The sequence below is a fragment of the Tauraco erythrolophus genome, chromosome 8 (genome assembly GCF_009769465.1).
Source record: "Tauraco erythrolophus isolate bTauEry1 chromosome 8, bTauEry1.pri, whole genome shotgun sequence".
NCBI lineage: Eukaryota > Metazoa > Chordata > Aves > Musophagiformes > Musophagidae > Tauraco > Tauraco erythrolophus.
Genome location: NC_141472.1, coordinates 36,741,595 through 36,758,804, shown reverse-complemented (window position 1 = coordinate 36,758,804; position 17,210 = coordinate 36,741,595). Strand labels below are relative to the sequence as shown.

The window sequence follows — 17,210 nt, the reverse complement described above, 5'->3', positions numbered from 1 at the left end:
AATTCAGAACAAAATTGTCTATAATTAAGGCAGCTGAAGACTATTCAGCATTATCCAAGTCATGATTGAAATCTTCAAATTTCCCAGTGTTTGGAGAGACTATTGTGCAAATGACTTTCTTCCAAATTAGAACTAGGAAGTACCTCTGTTTTGACATTTGTAGAATCCTTGAATCTATAATGATCCAAAAGCAACATGTGATGTTTCATTTAATGGTAAGTTATGCCACAGTTAATTTTGGCTGACTGAATGGTACTGTGCTTTGAGAGCTGACCACCCCCCCACCCCCCCAAGAAAGGACAGCTTTAGCTAAAACTAGAAATCACTGTAGAAATCAGTTGATATCTAAGAGAGTATTGTTCTCAGTAATCTATTTTTTTCCATGCATAGTCCTCTGCTAGGTTATGTATGGGAGAAGTGACTGCATTAGGGGCCAGTATTTCTCTACCACTGCCCCTGGATGCCTGCAAGTATGCAATAGCTTTCAAGCTGTGAGAAGCGTGAGCTTTTTATTGCAACTTAGCCTAGTGTAAGTATGGCCTGAAAATAAAAATGAAAATAAAATGTAATAGTGGTTTCCTCCAAGGAGACCTGCTTTCCTTAACTGGCAAAAGATGCCTTGAACATGCAATACTGGAGGTAGGCAGATCCCTCTGAGCAAAAATTAAGCAGACTTACAATAACATCAAAACCCAGTGGTTTCTGTTAAATAAATGAAGGTTTGGATTAGGAGTCAGGCCTCTGAGACCACAAGTGCTATTACAAATTTTCCAAATTAATACTTTTGGGGGAATGAGGATTATTATCAAGTATTCAGTTGCAATATAGAGTGATTTAGTATGTCAAGTACTGGTTTTCCCATGTTGCGGGAACTGGCACGGGATCTTAAGCAAAGTCAGTCAAGTGTTCCCTTCTAGTCCAGTCCTCATTACAAAAATGCCAAATAAATAGGCATGATTTGCTCGGCAATCAAGAAGCAAAAAAGTCAAGCTAACATTGACTGCATTACGTCCTTTCACTACACTTTCGAAGCCAGTAGTGTGAAAAAGGATTTTATTATACAGATGTTTCCACTGTGGCTTGATAAGAGGGAAAACGTAGCATTTATTTATAACACTGTCAAGTTCAGATTTCCTAATTTTGGTAGCCTATTTATAAAGGAATAGCTCACTGAAATCAGAGATTTAGCTAACAGATCCAAGAAGACTTAGCTTCCGTTTTACAGCCTCACAGCATTCCAAAAAAATGGAGTAAAAAAAATATGGGGAGCTCTCTGGGTATTTCGAGTAGTACAACTATGTGTTGTAGTTCTTTTAGACATCTCTATATGGGAGCAGTCTGCCCTAATTATTTTAGGAGAAAATCATATAATATACTTTTATGTTAGTGAAAATGAAAATTTAAAAAATTAAACCCATAGGTATATCAACATGTGTGAGTTAAAGGCTGTGCGAACTAATCCTTTAATGATTGCTTCAAAACAGAGAGCAGAATTTATTGTGGATGGCATTTTAGGGTGATATTCATAGAGAAAACATCTGAAAATCTTTAACTCATAGAAACACATTTTTATGTAGCAATCATCTCTTTATTTTTATCAATCAGTCTGCAAGAATGTGTCTGTAAAAGCAAGCTGATAACTGTATATGATAGCCTCTTCGGTGTGGAGGACTATTTACCCTCCAGCTTCTGATTTCTTAATGCTGCTTTTGCTTTTGCAGCTTCTGCTTCTACTTTGCTACTTACTTCTGCAGCTGCACTTTTTGCTGCCTCATCTCACAGTGCTCTCTGCAGGATCACCCATAGACTTTTTATAGCCATATGTTGAATCCATTGGTAGGTGACATTGCAAAAATATGATGCAGAGCATTTTACCACCTTTGCTGGCTTTGATTGTACCCTCAAGATAAAGCACTGATTCCATACAGTTGTTTATTTAGACTTGTAAATAAGTAAACTCTATATGCCCTTGTTTCTTACCTCCCTTTTATTCTTTATTCTCTTTCAATATGCTGGATAATTATCTATGTTTACTTTTTCCACCTAATCTTATTTTTAGGCTTTAGCTGAATTTGAAATTGTTGTTAATGAATCAATTTATTGGACTTTGGGATTTTCATTTTGTTGCATCGTTGACTTTTCTTAACAAGGAAGAGGGAACTGATTATCTTTCCACAGAATCTTTCCATACAATACATTACATTAAATTTTTCTCTAAAATTGCGTTAACTGTATTTATGACTATTGTTTTGCATAACCACAATTATTTTGAAACAACATTTGTTTAACTTTTATAGGTTGACAGAAGGTTAAAGTGAAGCAAGTAATGTAAATTGTATAATAGTCGTAATTATGTGAATGCATTGATTTTGGTGTTATGGTTCTGTGATGTGAAGTTATGCATGGGAGGCGGAGAGGTCTCTAGAGCCAGTTTGGACTCATAGATTTTTATATATTGTTTTAGTGTCTCAGTCTTTAAGAGAAAACTAGTTAAAACTTGCTCTGATGCAACTGTATACAGCACTTTGGAGATTTTCCTTTTCCAATACTGAAAGAATTCCTAAAGTCAAGTCATAATATATAGAAAATACTTGATTTACTGTAATTTACATACCAGATTGTGCCATTTTGAAGTTTGCACTATGCAAAAATATGAGTGTAATGGAAATTAAAGATAGATGAAAGACACTACTATACAGGAACTATCATATTTAAACTGACATATGCAAGAGGAAAACTTTCTGACTTTAAGATTGCATTTAGATGTGGTAAAATACCTCTCACTCTTGAAATGATGGGAAATGTTTTTTAAGTAAAGACTAATAAATTTATATGATTTAGTTAAGGGGTGTGATTCACAAATTAGCTGTAGTAAGACCGGTGCATCTGGAGTTATCCACTGCAGAAACCAGGCTTATGAAGAGCTGCCACAGTTAAGAGTTTACATAAGATTGCCTTTTGTTTCTTTTTGATAGTAGCTGCCTCTGTTTGCTTCCAAGTGGCTTTCTCCAATAGCAAGTTCACTCTAAACAGAAAAGGGGGAGGAAGAAAAGATATACCCCTATCTTCTATAATGTTTCATTGCCAACTCTATTGTACCTGACAAGATGAGATCATGGACATACTTGGAATATCTGCTCTGATATTGTTCTAATTTGTAATGCATGGTGTGAATAATTTCATAAATGAATGTCGCTTCTGTTTTTATTCAAAATAGCAACTTGTAGCAAAATAGATTTTATGATGCTTTTTATTCTGGATCTTGAAGAAGTGCACGAAACGAGCACCCTGAGAATTTTTATGAATTGTCATGTAGTACAAGATACTCTTCAATTAATTTACATATTTATTTATTTATTCTATTTTACTGTAGGCTGAGAATTCAGCACTGGCTCTGGAAAATGAAAATCAGCGAGAACAGTATGAAAGATGTCTCGATGAGGTAAGGTAGATAAAAAGGTTGTTCTTACCTGGTACTATAATTAAATGAATAGAAATGAATCTCTCCCTCTCTTACAAGGTTGACATTGTTCTGCAATTTTCTGCTATTACCTCATTCTAATTGCTTCCAAGAAGTCTGGCAGTCATAGATATTGTTCTCCATGACCTCTGCTGTAAATCCTGTTTTGACCACATCTCTTCACTGAAAAATTCATATCCCTGTGACCAATATTTGGAGCTGGTTTGGTTTCATTAGGAGGAGAAAATTATACTTTTCCTGTTAGATTTTGTGTACTCCTTCTTTTCTGTAGAGTGGAACACAGGTGGTAGTGGCTTCTTCTGTCAAAAATCCCCCAGCTTTCCTATGTCATATATTCTGTAACCAGGGAATTTATTCTCTCAGCTTCATCTTACCTACACAGATTTTAATGCTGGGTTTTTTCTAGCTGTTAGCTCACTTCTCCTATTGCATGGCTCAGCTTCTGATCAGACCTTCCAGTTACAGCTACAATATATTTCACCCATCGGTTACTGTCTGAGCACTCCAGCAATGCTTACCATTCCAGAAATGTCTAGTATTGCTTATTGCATGCAGCTTTGTCTGTATTTATACTGATACTTTTTTCTCTCATTCATCCGGAAATAAGGCTCTTCAGCATACGCAAGAGCTTAACATAGTTTTAAGACTTACAAGCTCAAGGAGCTGCTTAGTAAAAAGGGTTTACCCGTTTCATAATAAGAGTGCTTAGTAGCATAAGTAGTTGGCTAACGTGCCAACAAAACAAAACAAAAACTACGCTTGTTCTCGGCTGTACCTTTGAGAACAGAGTGCATGAGTGCACAAGCCACGCATCGCAGATGACAATTCATGTCTTCGTATCAGCTTTTTTAAATTTTTAATCAGCATTTGCTGAAGTGTTACTGGTGTGAGCAATACAGCTCTGGTACGTGCCTCCAGTTTAGTACAGATACTCGTCAGCAAATCCACACTTTTGCCACTATAGCATATTTTTATCAGGGAGCTGGAGTAAAAGACTTGCAGATAAACCTTCCCGCTATGTATATGCTGTGTCTGTTCCGTGGCACTGGGATACTGGCAGAGCCTTGGTCTGCATTGACCTGAGTCACTGCTTTCAGTGCACACTTGAATGATACTTGGATATCTTGGTGATAAGGTTGAAATTATCATATAATTACTAACTTTAGTTTAAATTACAGGGCTCAATTTAAAATCGTTTTCTGATTATCTAGGACAAAATCTGCCTACATAATTGATTTTGGAAATGAGTAAAGCACCATAACTGTCCATTCTAGCAAAACGCTACATACAGATTATAAGGACAGAAGATATATTTTTATTGTGTTTGCAGTAACGTGATGGATTTCTGATCGAGGGTTGTTTTTTTTACATGCTGTTGGAATTTAAAGAGTGAATAATTATATCAAACTATGCTCTGAACTTTATTCTCTTCAACATTATGTTGGCTGTTTTCAGTTCTTCCATATTATCACAGCAGTATCCATCTTCTCCCACTGAGTCAGCTTTTTCAGGAGAAAGTGTTTCTCATCACCTGTGGTTTTGTGCTTCTCTGCTCCATTTTTTGTTTGCTTATCTTCTTCCTTTTTTTGTCTTCTGTTTTGTGTGCAGTGACCTCTCTTATCCTTCGCCATGGCTTGGTATAACTTTGTTCTTCTCCTTCCCCTTTCAGCCCCCTCAGTGTTTTGGCAGTGGCACTGTAACCAGCATTGTTTTAGCTGACACAAACTTGAACCTAATCCTTTCTGATCACTGAGGTGAAGAAGTTGTTGCCAGTGACTCGGGCAACAAAACCATATTTAATGATTGCAAGTTCTGCAGGAGTCCCAGGTTAGCACCACCTGAGCACATTCCCCTGGTGGAGATTTATAAGAAATTGCATGTTCTCACCTTACTTCATTATAGTAACAATAAAGAATAGGAGATGAGACATATGTGTACTTAGTGAATAACCCAATCAATGATTGTGAGAATCTTCACTTCCAACCAGAGTCTTCTGAGGATGTTTTGTATGTGACAAAGTTCTTTCCAAACAGAGATTCTTACTGTATATCTTAAGAAAATTAAAAAAAAAAAAATTTATGGAAACAAAAAAAAAGCTCTTCCCTAGCTTGGGCTTCAGGACTTCAGCAGTTTATAGGAGCAGATGTATCCTCTGCAGTATGTATCCATCTCTGCTGCAGCACCTTTTGCCCCAGAGACACCTGGTGAGTTTAAAGGGAGGAACACAGATGTTCCTGAGAACACAAGGCTGTGATCACACCCAATCCTGAGACAGCGAAGCCTGCCACCAAAAACTTTGAGTGCCTACTGCAACCATTATTTTAATTTTGCCTCTGCAGTCCAATTAGTTATGAGCGTATTGGACTTCTGAGCTGATATCTCCAAAGCTAATACCTAGCCATTCTGGCTAGTTACGTGTTTGGGATACTTGGCTGGCCTTTGAGTAATGGAGGTTGGGAACATCTGATAACTATTGGGAGAATGCTGCCATTTTTCAGTCATCATTGAACATCCTGAGATTGCAGCTTCTCTCCCCTAGGCACAGGCAAACTCTGCTCAGGGCACTCAAGCGTCATTTAATTTGACCACCCTGCCAGTAGTGTCCCTGCTTGGTCCCTCAGGCCTCTACAGAAATGTGATGAGGACATTCCCTATACACAGTGTGCTTTCTGCTGAGGTGTTGGTGGCCATAAAGCTGCATATGAAGGAAGTAAAAATAACCACTGAGATTTTTCTGTCGTGACAAAAAGATACCAGTTCCAAGTTTTTAAAGCTATGCCTGCCATTATTTTGTTGCATTTTTCTTTCTTTTATCAATTATTTTATGTAGTGCTTCTCATTCATATAGTGTCCCACATATAATATTGTATGAACGCTTGTTATCATTTTCATAGTAAAGTTCAATGAAACTCAAACTCTTAGAGAGAAGAAATCTGAAAAGAATATAGGTCAAGCTGAAATGAGTCCTTTATAAATTTTAATAAATATTCACTGATTTTTAAAGTAATCACTCATATTTGAAGTGAACATATAAACTAATTTAGAACAGTATTTGGAAGAAGGTGTCATTGAAATGATCCAGTACTTGATAAATAAGAAAAGAGCTCGTTTAATTTCAGAAGTACTCCATAAACATATCTTTCTGTCTCTGAAAAATTTAATGCAAAAACCAGGATTGTCTTCTGGTACCTTTGGGGTTTGAGGTTAACATGCTTAATCCTAGTTTCCTATCCTGGAATTCAGCTGTCAGTTTATTGGTAAGTGGTAATGTCATATTTATTCACATCACTGTGCCAGCTGAGATTTCTGTCAAGCTTCACCATACTTATATGCAGGAAATTGTGTAACTTAGAGTAGACGCTATTTTTGCAGATGTTTTAAGGATTAGCTAATCAAAAATACAAAATAAAAAGGCATTCTATTTTTAAAATCTGCATAAATACAAGACCTTTCACTTTAATACACTTGAATTGTCTTTCTGTGTATGAAACCATATGTTAAAGGCAGCTGCGTAAAATCTCAGTACTTGTAAAAGATCTAAGAGATGTTACACTGGAGTCTCTTCTTTGATTCGTTCTTTTACACCTTTTCCATTCAGACGGCTTTATAATATGTATATGTAAACATAATTGTGTAAGGAAAAAGTGAAGCTGGATCTTTTCTCTTTTATTGCAATCCACAAAAGGAAACCTCACCTAAAGATCTTGGCCATTAACTTCAAAGGAAAGGCAGGCAGTGTGAAGGCAAGCAGTGTCATCTCCTATGTAATAGCAGACTAAGGAACTGGCCTTCCCTATTCTATTCCTTGTTTCACCTTGATTAGCTGCATGAATCACAAGTCAAGTCATTTTACAGCCTACTTTTAACTGGGATTGAGATGCAGTTCTGCCTCGTATTAGTGGGAATTTCACATATTCTTCATCTCAGAAGTCAGTCCTTCTGCCCTCAGTGGTCTCAGTTTCCTCAGTTTTTGGTAGTTCTATCAGTTTTGTAGTGCTGTCTTATGTTGTTCGTTCATATCCATGGTGTCTCTTGATACCTGTAAGTAAAATTGAAGTAGATCTGCTAGCTTAGCAGTTTATTTCCATCTGGACACTAGCACTACTGTAGGAGTGGAATGGCACTTTCATTTGTAATGCGAAAGTTTGGATATGATTCCACTTATTGACTGCTAAATTAATTTTAGTAACTGCAGAACATTTCACTGAAGGCTTCGACCTCTGTTCCTGCTGAAAAACAAGAATACAGACCTGAAAATCTTTCAATGGTATTAGCAACACAGTTTGCCAAGTTGCTAGATACTAGAGGTAACCTCATTTTATAAAGAAACTAGTTACATATCTCTTTTATTGAGATGTATGGGAGCTATGGATCACTGGCAGTTGCTTTCATTTAGATATCTAACTTTATACACTCAAAGCTGGAAAATTTGTCACATAGGCATCAGCAAGTTCATTTTTTTCCCATTTGGAAGATTGTGCCATTTACACTCCTCTGTGCAATATATAAAGCAATAGGAGTAATTTTGTAGGCTATTCTGTTGTCAGTGACTAGTACACACTTCAAAGAACCTTTTAGTTCTTCCTTGGTAAAGTAACTCCATGTCAGAAAGTAAAGAAATAATGTATTCAATATGGTTTGTTCAATTTTCAGGTAGAGCAAACAGACCTTAAAAGTACATGACAGAAGGAATGTTGTCAGATGTAGATCCTGAAAGCCCATAGGGCAAGGCACTTGGTTTTTCAAAACTGTAACATATTTACTTCTGTTGGTTATTACCATTCTAATATTAGTCTGTGTCTTCTGTTAAATCATGTATAGAGCTGTTTTATGGGACCATTGTTCCACGGCCTGCCTTAAGTTAGGGACCAGTTTGGAAAAAAAAAAAAATTGATACTAGGCAATTTTATGAGAGTATGAATCAAATGTAACTTTTGGATCTAACAGAATTGAATTACTTACAGAAATGAATTAACTTCAACTCTTTCCTCACAACTCGGTTCACATCAATGGTGTGGGGTTTTTTTCTTTAATTTGCCAAGAGTAAGAAGAATCCATGCAGATGGTGATATCTGCATATGCTTTACTATAATTTCTGGAAGCTAAAACCAAACCAGAAATCATAACTTCTGTCTCTTTTTGCACAGAGCGAGATCTCTAGTTGCTGTGCCTAAATGCAAGAGCAAAAATATAGGCAAACACATTGTCTCATAACATATGCATGTGTAGTTTTAAATTACATTAGAAACGTAACATGCAAGTTAGACATCTTCAACAGAAAATCTCATCTCAATCCCTCCTTCTTCCCCTTCCCTGCCCCTATGCCTGCTGGTAAATATAAATTAGAAAGGATGTATAAAATAAATAACTTCAGAAATTCCCTGTTGAATATATAGTTCTACTAATCAATGTCGTGTAATCTCATTCAAGTCAATTATGCTGTGTGGTGTGAATGCCTTCCAACCACATTCTGATGACAGTAGGTACTTTAATTTTCTGTGGCACTTTATGGTTTCTGCTTGTCATGATAGATGTACCATTTTGTCAATATTGAATCAAGAAACAATTAAACTTCATGAAAACATTCAGGACTCTCTCCTCGGCTGGTAAAAATCAGCTCTAGTGAATGCAGTCAATCCATGCTGAGGCACACCAGCTGCATATAGAACTCTGAAATTTTAATCCAGTCGAAAGAAGAGATGACAGAACTTAACCAAATGTCCATCATGTCATACTGTAATTTATACAATACACGGTTGTTTATAATGAGGACTAGAACAGAAGTAGTTAATGTGCATTTCATGTATCCTTACTAGTATTATCTGATGATAATACTGATGATAATACTAGTAAATAATGAAAATACTAGAATTGGTGGTGGTTGTAGATGAAAAGTGGAGCGTAAAGCCACGAAAGAAGGTATTGTTATGCATAAACACACATGATAACATACTTAAACTCTTTTATTTATTTATTTCAGGTAGCTAATCAGGTTGTTCAGGCTCTACTTACTCAAAAGGTAAGTTGTGATTTGGGCATTGTGGTATATCTTAAAGCTTACAGATTTGTTCATTTGAGAGATATGTATTCTTAAATGGCATAGTTTTTTAAACGATGTTCGCACATTAAATTACCAACGCTGCCACATGTCAGTTTTTTGTAATTCAAGTGAATAAAAATCCGTCAGACTGGACATCTTGATCATATAGGGCCCATATCCAATTTTTATTGTTTACCTATTTTGAGACAATAGCAACTGAAAATCCTTCCTCCAGATGGTGATTTTTCCATTCCCTATCCATAATGAGTTGTGTTGCTCGCACAGCCCATTCCTCTGGAATGTAAAACAGATAAATTAGAGTGCGTGTCAGTAGCTGGCACGCTCACTCACATTCAGTGGAAGGAAAGATTTCCTGGTGTGGGCCTGTGCTTCCCCGAGTGAAAGAGAAGGCTCCATGTATAGAATGGGAATTCGGCTGCTCTACTTGTGGGCTGGGGACCAGCAATAGCGATCGTGTATTTTGTCTTTAAAATCCTTTTGATGTCCTCCTGCTCCATTCTCCTGGGTAAACAAGGGAAGTACTGCACAGGCAAAATTCTTGTAGGGTGATTGCAAACCTTGCAGAATGGAAAGATTCACTGTGGCTTCTATAAAGGTCTGTTCTGGATCAAGTCACGTCTGAAGTTTCTGTTCACACTCCAAATGGTTGGATATGAAGTATGGTTATTTCAGATAGAACCTAGTGGGAGGAGTAAAATAAGTAAAGCTGGTAAAACTAGCTTGCTAAAAATGAAGAAATTATCTAGGAAAAGAGTAAGATGAAATTAAACAGAAAAGCAAGGTAATACATATACGCAGAAATAACCAGCTGCCCAGTTGGGTAGGGAATAACTGGTAGGACAATTCTACAAAAATGTGGTCTTTGACTTGAACATGATTCCATGATGTCACTTTGTTGAGGACAAAAAAAAAAAAAAAAAAAGGCCAACAAAATATAAAGATCTATAATAATAAGCTATGAAACCTTCAATATTCATGAAATGATTCTTTGTGAGATCTAGACCACTTGATGAATGTGGCATTATTAAAATGCTTTGGATCATTTAGCTTTAAAAAGACGAGTCTGAAAGAGACATAAATACAGTCTTTTAGTGCAGATACTGCAAAGAAGAATATGAACTGTTTTGTCTACACTGGATGACAGGACAAGAAATGATGTTCTTAAAATGCAGCAAGAAACACCAAGTTAAGATAATCAAAAAACTCTGCCACACAGCCAGAAGCTTTCTAGATGCAAATACAGCAAAGTACGGGAATAGATTTTGAGGACTGTCTCCAAGGCCTCCATTATGGATATCATTCAGAACAGCAGAACATCATTCCGAATGCCCCCCACAAAGGGAACGAGCAGGGACCGAGGGTGACAGCAGAGCAGGCAGGATGCTGAGCACCAAGTATCAGGCTCAGGCCTGGAGGCAGTGACCAGAGTCAGCCTTGGTCCCATGATTGCTGAGCAAGTCCATGAGGAGGAGGCAGGTTCAAGCGAAGCCAAGTCAGGGGATCAGGACGTAGCTCAGGATGAAGGAGGTTGGGTGCAGACGTAGCTGCAAGGTGGCCGCTGCACCGCTCAGATGTGAACAAGATGACTTTGAACTCTTCCAACTAAACTCCTAAAAGTGGGGAGTGTGTCCTGACAGCAGGACAGACAAACGTCCACCTATAACCATCTGCAGGTAAGTGAATGGTAAATAGGTGCAAGAGGTTGCCTTTGGCCGCCTGCACATCAGAGCTGGATACCCTTCACAGCTCCTTACTGGGCAGATTTTTTCTGAATCAATTTTACGACATTCTGGATAGGTTAAAAGGTGCACAGGGAGATATTCTGACCCCATTAAGTCTATTCCTGGGTATCTTACCCTGAAGACAGAGCTGTCCTTATGACCTGTAGGTGAGTGATGCAAGACTCTGGAGGGTGTAGTTGCCTGTTATATAGAGAACACATTCCTGTGGCCCAGGCCAGCATCGGGAACCCAGAAGTAACTTTCCCTAAATCTCTTCACCCATCAGCTGTGGCCACAAAACAACCACACAGCTGTTACCGTAGGTTAGAGTTGAAAGTATCATTCTGCAGCCCCATGAGTTTCTGATGCACAATAAAACCTTTCACTAGAAGAGGGATATTGCCTTACAGCAATTGGAAGTATTGTAGCTTGGAGGTGATTTGTGCAAACCACAACATATGGGGAAGCTTGCACTGTTGCTATCTGTGCTGTGTTACTCTTCCTGTACTCTCTGTACACATATGCTGTGTGGTCTGTGTATCATCAGAGGACTGCAGTCTGCAGAGCTGTTGCTGTAACACCTTTTAGAAACACAGCTTCAGCTATTTTTAAAAAAATGCCAAATCTGTGTTTCAATACAGCTTAAATGGAAATGGAGGCATTTTCTCATACCAATACACATGAAAACCTCATCTACGTTTTTTAGTATAAAGCCATATGTTATTAAATATTTACCAGAGGGTTAATCTCAATATATTAACCTCTTGTTTGGGAATATTATGGTTGTTTCCCAAATGAAGAGAGAAGCTTCCCAAGTCCCTTTGCAAAGGCATCAGACGTTTTGAGGACTATATCCTTTCTCAGTAATGAATCCTCCCAAACCCATAGGTACCAATGAGTTCATATGGATACAATAAAAACAGATTCAAATACCTTTAATAAAGTGATTTACTTAATATTAATGAGATTTAACAGCTGCTTACCATTAGTGAGTAATAACAGCTAATTTAATATCCATAGAAAAAGGAAAGAGGGTACTTTTCTAAATGCTAATGAATATTAACTGTTACAGTGCTCCTGACGCCGTTCATGTGAGTCCTTTTATAAGAAAAGACAGGAACACAATAGCATACAATAAAGAGGAAATTGGACTCCTCACACCAGTCCCAAATAGGTAGATATCGGAATCCAAATAGTAACTAGTAAACAGATAAATCTACCGTCGTGCAGCTAAGCAGTAAGACAGAGCCAGTCATGCCACAGTGAGATAACACACCTCTGGGGCATAGTGAGACATGAAGAAAAGCCAAGAGCTTTCAGAAAATGAAGAAGAGTAATTTTGTACAGTAACGCACGCTGCGTAGGCTTTACTGTGAATTTGAAATTGTCCCTCAAGGACTAATTTTTGTTTAAATGAAGTACATGCTGTAATGTAACGAATAAAGCACTGTGTACTCGCCAGTATGTGGAAAGACTGTGATTCCACTGAGAGATTCCGGTGACACAAATTGAGTGAGCAAAGCTTGAGTGATTTATCAATGTCACTGAAACCTTGAAATGGAATTACAGTCTTAAATGTGCACTTTTCAAGTTTATAATTTGTTACAATACATATAGAATTTCTCTAATATGAGAGACCTTTTTTTTACTGTGACTATGGAGAAACTATATTAAATTGAGATTTGTGCTGAATTAGCCGCACAGCAAAGTTTCACAATTCTATGTAGCAAAATTATATGGATTTTCTACCACTTACTAATAGAAAATTTTACCTCTGGGAAATTTAAGAAGTCAGAAAAACAACAAAATTATTTGAGACAAACCTGTTTGTAGTGATACTTAGTGGAAGCATCCATTCTTTCTCCTTCCACCCAAAGACTTCTCATATCACATGAAATGCCAGGAGTGCTGGGAACTTGACTTTTTTTTTCTTTTTTTTTTTTTCCATGTAAGACCTGGATCAGCAGTTTGAAATTTGAGTTACACCATTTAATGAAATTGTTTTGTGATCTATGTATCTGCTCTTTGTATATTACCCTGCTCCACAGAAGTGTATTCAGGAGAATACTTTTTTACTCTGTGTTCTATAAGAAAGTTATTTCTTCCTTCATTTGCATCAATGAAATAAAAAAGAAGTGAATTAAGCGTTAAAACAGAATAAGCATCTTCAGAGGAAGAGCAACGTATTTCTGAAACCTCTACTGAGAGCATTGTATCCCATTTTAGAGAAGGGTGGGTCTCATACTGAGTAGAAAAAGTAAGAATAGAGAGATGCTCGGATATTGCTATAGTGAGACCATAGGAATACCTTAGCTATTTGGGAGATCCTTAGCTGTCTTAATAGCTGGTCGTCCTGCCCACAGGAGAGGAATTACATACTTTACACATTTGGTAGTTGTGTTAATCGGTAATTTTAAGACTTCAGCTTTCTAAACTCAAGACTTTATTTTACCAGAATACTGCTACCTTAATGTGCCTCATTTCTCCTCTGAACTATATGTGGCATTACCGTCGGCACGCTTTATAGCACCTGGGCGGGTAATCTACTGTCTTACATTTCACTTTTTACAGAAAGTCTGAAGTTTGAAACATAAATCTTATGGTTTTAAAACTGTAAGTTAGGAAGGTTTTGAGCAGAAACGTTGCCAAGATTTACATTTTTTCTACATTGTCAGTTTCTGTGAATCATTTTTCCCTTTCATTGCACTTAGTAGTGTTGGAAGTCACGTTGGAAGGCTCTAGAAATTTTACTTGAACAGCTACTTAACAGCCACCTAAAACAAATACTAAGAAACTATCAAGAGAAAGTAACTGCATTCATCCAGTAGTATCATAAAATCTGATACACACTATATGCATAAAAAGATGTTCACAATTTTCTGAAAGTCTCAACATGAGCTTATTTTATTGTGTGTTCACCTCTTACAACCTCTGTGCTGGTTACAGTGGAGACTAGAGCAACTATGAGCAAAAATTTAAGCTACATCTGACTACAATTTCCTCCTCTGAGTTGTTTTCTCATAAGGCTAGGTCATCGTGCTGATAATGGTATTGACAGGACAGCATATGGGGATCCAGAGGCTTGTTTCTCCACCTTCGTATGGTGGAAAGTGCTATCAGCTAGGCAATACCACAGGGCAGCAACTGTCCTAAATTTAAAGGAATATGGGAAAGCATTTTTGAGATTTAAATATATTTTTTTAATTAAAGTTGGATATGGCTGCAGCTTATTATTTTTATATGTAGTCTTTATTAGAAGATGGCTCTTCCTGATTTACGAAGCTCTGACACCTCAAAATGGGCAGCTGCACAAGTTATGCTGAAAGGCTGAATGTCAGATTCTACTCTGTTCCAGAATCCTCTTTCTGATAGAATCCTTTATGCCTTCAAGTGGCCAGGAAAAGCAGGTCTTACATTGAAGATAGGTAGATAGATAGACAGACAGGTACTGAAAGCCTTTAATGGCTTGTTCACGATGAACCTGACTCAGCCTAGGTTAAAAGACCTACATCTTTCCGTTTCGACAGTAATGTCCTGTGCCTTAAGATGCAGAGATTTTACACTCCACCTCTGCTTCTAGTGGCCTGTTTTAAGGCTTTTTGGTACCTCATGTTGGAAATGTCAGGCAGGATCATATTACCACGTGTCTGGTGCACCAACATCTTACTATGTCCTAGCCAGCTCTACAGTGGCAAGTTACAGTGAGGAAGATACAGACCATCCACAACACGCCAGCCAGCAATGCTGACTTGGTTATTACACAAAAAGCAAGGAGGGTATCAGACTTCAGAAGAGTACCTTGAAGGCACAGTACCACTTTGAACTTGTTTCAAGTTTGGTATAGCTTATGCTTTTTCCGTAGCTTATGCCTATTACAATATTCATATTTCAATTGCTACTTTCTGCTTTGTGTTGGCTGCAAAATGAAACACATTGTGAGCAAAGTCACTTTTTATGCTAACAGAAAACTCCAAAAGGATGTGTCAGGTAACTGCTGTTTCTCAGTACAAGATTTTTGTAATGTTATTCTGCAGTGACAACCAGAGAAAAAGAAATAGCACATTTTTCTGATTTTTTACAATTTTAAAAGTTGTATATGTATTTCTTCTTAGTACCTGACATTACTTAGAGCTTTTTGAGTGCTCCTGTTACCTGCTTTCTGATCTTCCTATTTTCCCTTATGCTGCAGGATCTGAGGGAGGAATGTATAAAGCTGAAAACGAGAGTTTTTGATTTGGAACAACAGAATCGAACGTTAAGCGTGCTTTTTCAACAGAGAGTCAAACCAGCTTCTGACCTCCTTCTTCAGGTAGGAAGTAGCCTTTGCAGAAAGCAAGCTATGAACTTTGTATTTCTGACAATTACAAAATATTTTTCCTCTTCTTAAGGCTAGGTCAATAAGCGGGAAATGACAGTTGATAGATTTAATATATTAGAAGAATATCTGTTATCTATAATCTGATACCATTGAAACTGAAAGTATACACCAATGAGCTATGACTACATATTATGTGCAAATGTGGAGAAAGGAGCACACCTGCAGAGTAACTTACTTTTTTAGGTGCTTTTTCACTATGATAAATGGAATGATATGGGTTCATTATCCCTCTGCAGGGGAGAAGCTCAGATTCCTTAACATTCAGCTTGATGGTGAACACTGTAATTTCCTGTGAGAAGACAGCCCATTTATTTAACTTTTGCCATATGTGTTACAAGGACTTAAGTATATCTTCACAGGCTTAGAGTGATTTTTTTTTTTTTCCCCCAATGTTTTATGGGAGGATACAGCTGAGAAACCAATTGACCCATGCCCCACTCCTTTGCCGTCCTGGAATAATAGGAGGTGTTTCAGTATCCGTTTTCATTTGGCAAAGTCCATTATTGTGAGTTAATTCATCGCTTTATCATCCTTTTGTAGAAGTAGAATTGCTTTGTAGAAGTTCCAACAAATCTGACCATGAGCTAGGAGAACAATAAATGAGGACTAATTAGAACTTTGTAAGTTTCGAACAAAAGGCTATATTCTGGTTTTAGCAATATATTTTATTTTTTATTAGAGAAAAATTCATTAATTTTGGAGTAGAAATTTGGGTCATGTCAGCTAGATAAGTGATATTAAATGTGTGCCTTATTTAAATCATCTGATGCTGTGCATCTGTATCTCAAAGTAAAATCGGACCCTTGCACTGTTGCTTAACAGCTGAGGGCTGCTAACTCTCATCAGCTCGAGCTGTTTATTGGAAACGGTCTGCTCACCAATGGGAGCTTAAAGGCAAGGGAATCCCCATGGTGAGAGCAAATAGCTTTACTTACTGTGAAACTCTGAAGCACAGGCAGAGTGGTGCCAGGTCACCATCACAGGGATCTAGATTCTTGTGCTATTCTCAGGTTCTTGTTCTGTCTCTTGATTTTGTGTTGAGTTAGGTATTGCTAGGTCAGGACCTTCTCTCTTCTGATTGTTCTCCCTTACCACCTTCCTTCTCTCCTGTTTGTTCATCTTTCGTAGACTCCTGGGTAGGACTAATTTCTCTTTATCCATTCAGAGTTTCTGACACATCCACCACAGCACAGACCTTTATTGCTTACATCTTCTGCTTTTGAGTCACTTCACCTGCTCCTTCTTTCCTTCTTTCCTTCTTTCCTTCTTTCCTTCTTTCCTTCTTTCCTTCTTTCCTTCTTTCCTTCTTTCCTTCTTTTTCTGTTTCCAAAACGTCTAACTCCAGTCTATGTTAGTATTGGGTTAGATTGCACAGAAGTCATACGTTGCACATGCTTTATTACAGATATGGCTCTTCTTCCCAATTCCTTGTGTGGCAACAATAAAGCCAGGTTATTCCAGGAATGTTATAGAGGTGTTAGCATCTGGAAAGTGGGATCAATGCTTTGACTTTTGTTCCTTGAAACTGAATTGTGTAATTGCTGTGAAAGAAGTCAAAAGAGATGAACC

At 37.5% G+C, this 17,210-nt stretch overlaps 1 protein-coding gene across 2 annotated transcripts in view; it reads left to right on the top strand.

Annotated features, from left to right (window-relative positions):
- The window catches only part of NCKAP5 (NCK associated protein 5), a 374,281-nt gene that overhangs the window by 265,797 nt on the left and 91,274 nt on the right, over positions 1-17,210 (top strand). For both annotated transcript variants that reach the window (XM_086615799.1, XM_086615797.1), the window contains exons 7-9: positions 3,374-3,442; positions 9,462-9,500; positions 15,453-15,572. In XM_086615799.1, coding sequence (XP_086471925.1) covers positions 3,374-3,442; positions 9,462-9,500; positions 15,453-15,572 — 228 coding nt within the window. The remainder of the gene's footprint in view (positions 1-3,373; positions 3,443-9,461; positions 9,501-15,452; positions 15,573-17,210) is intronic.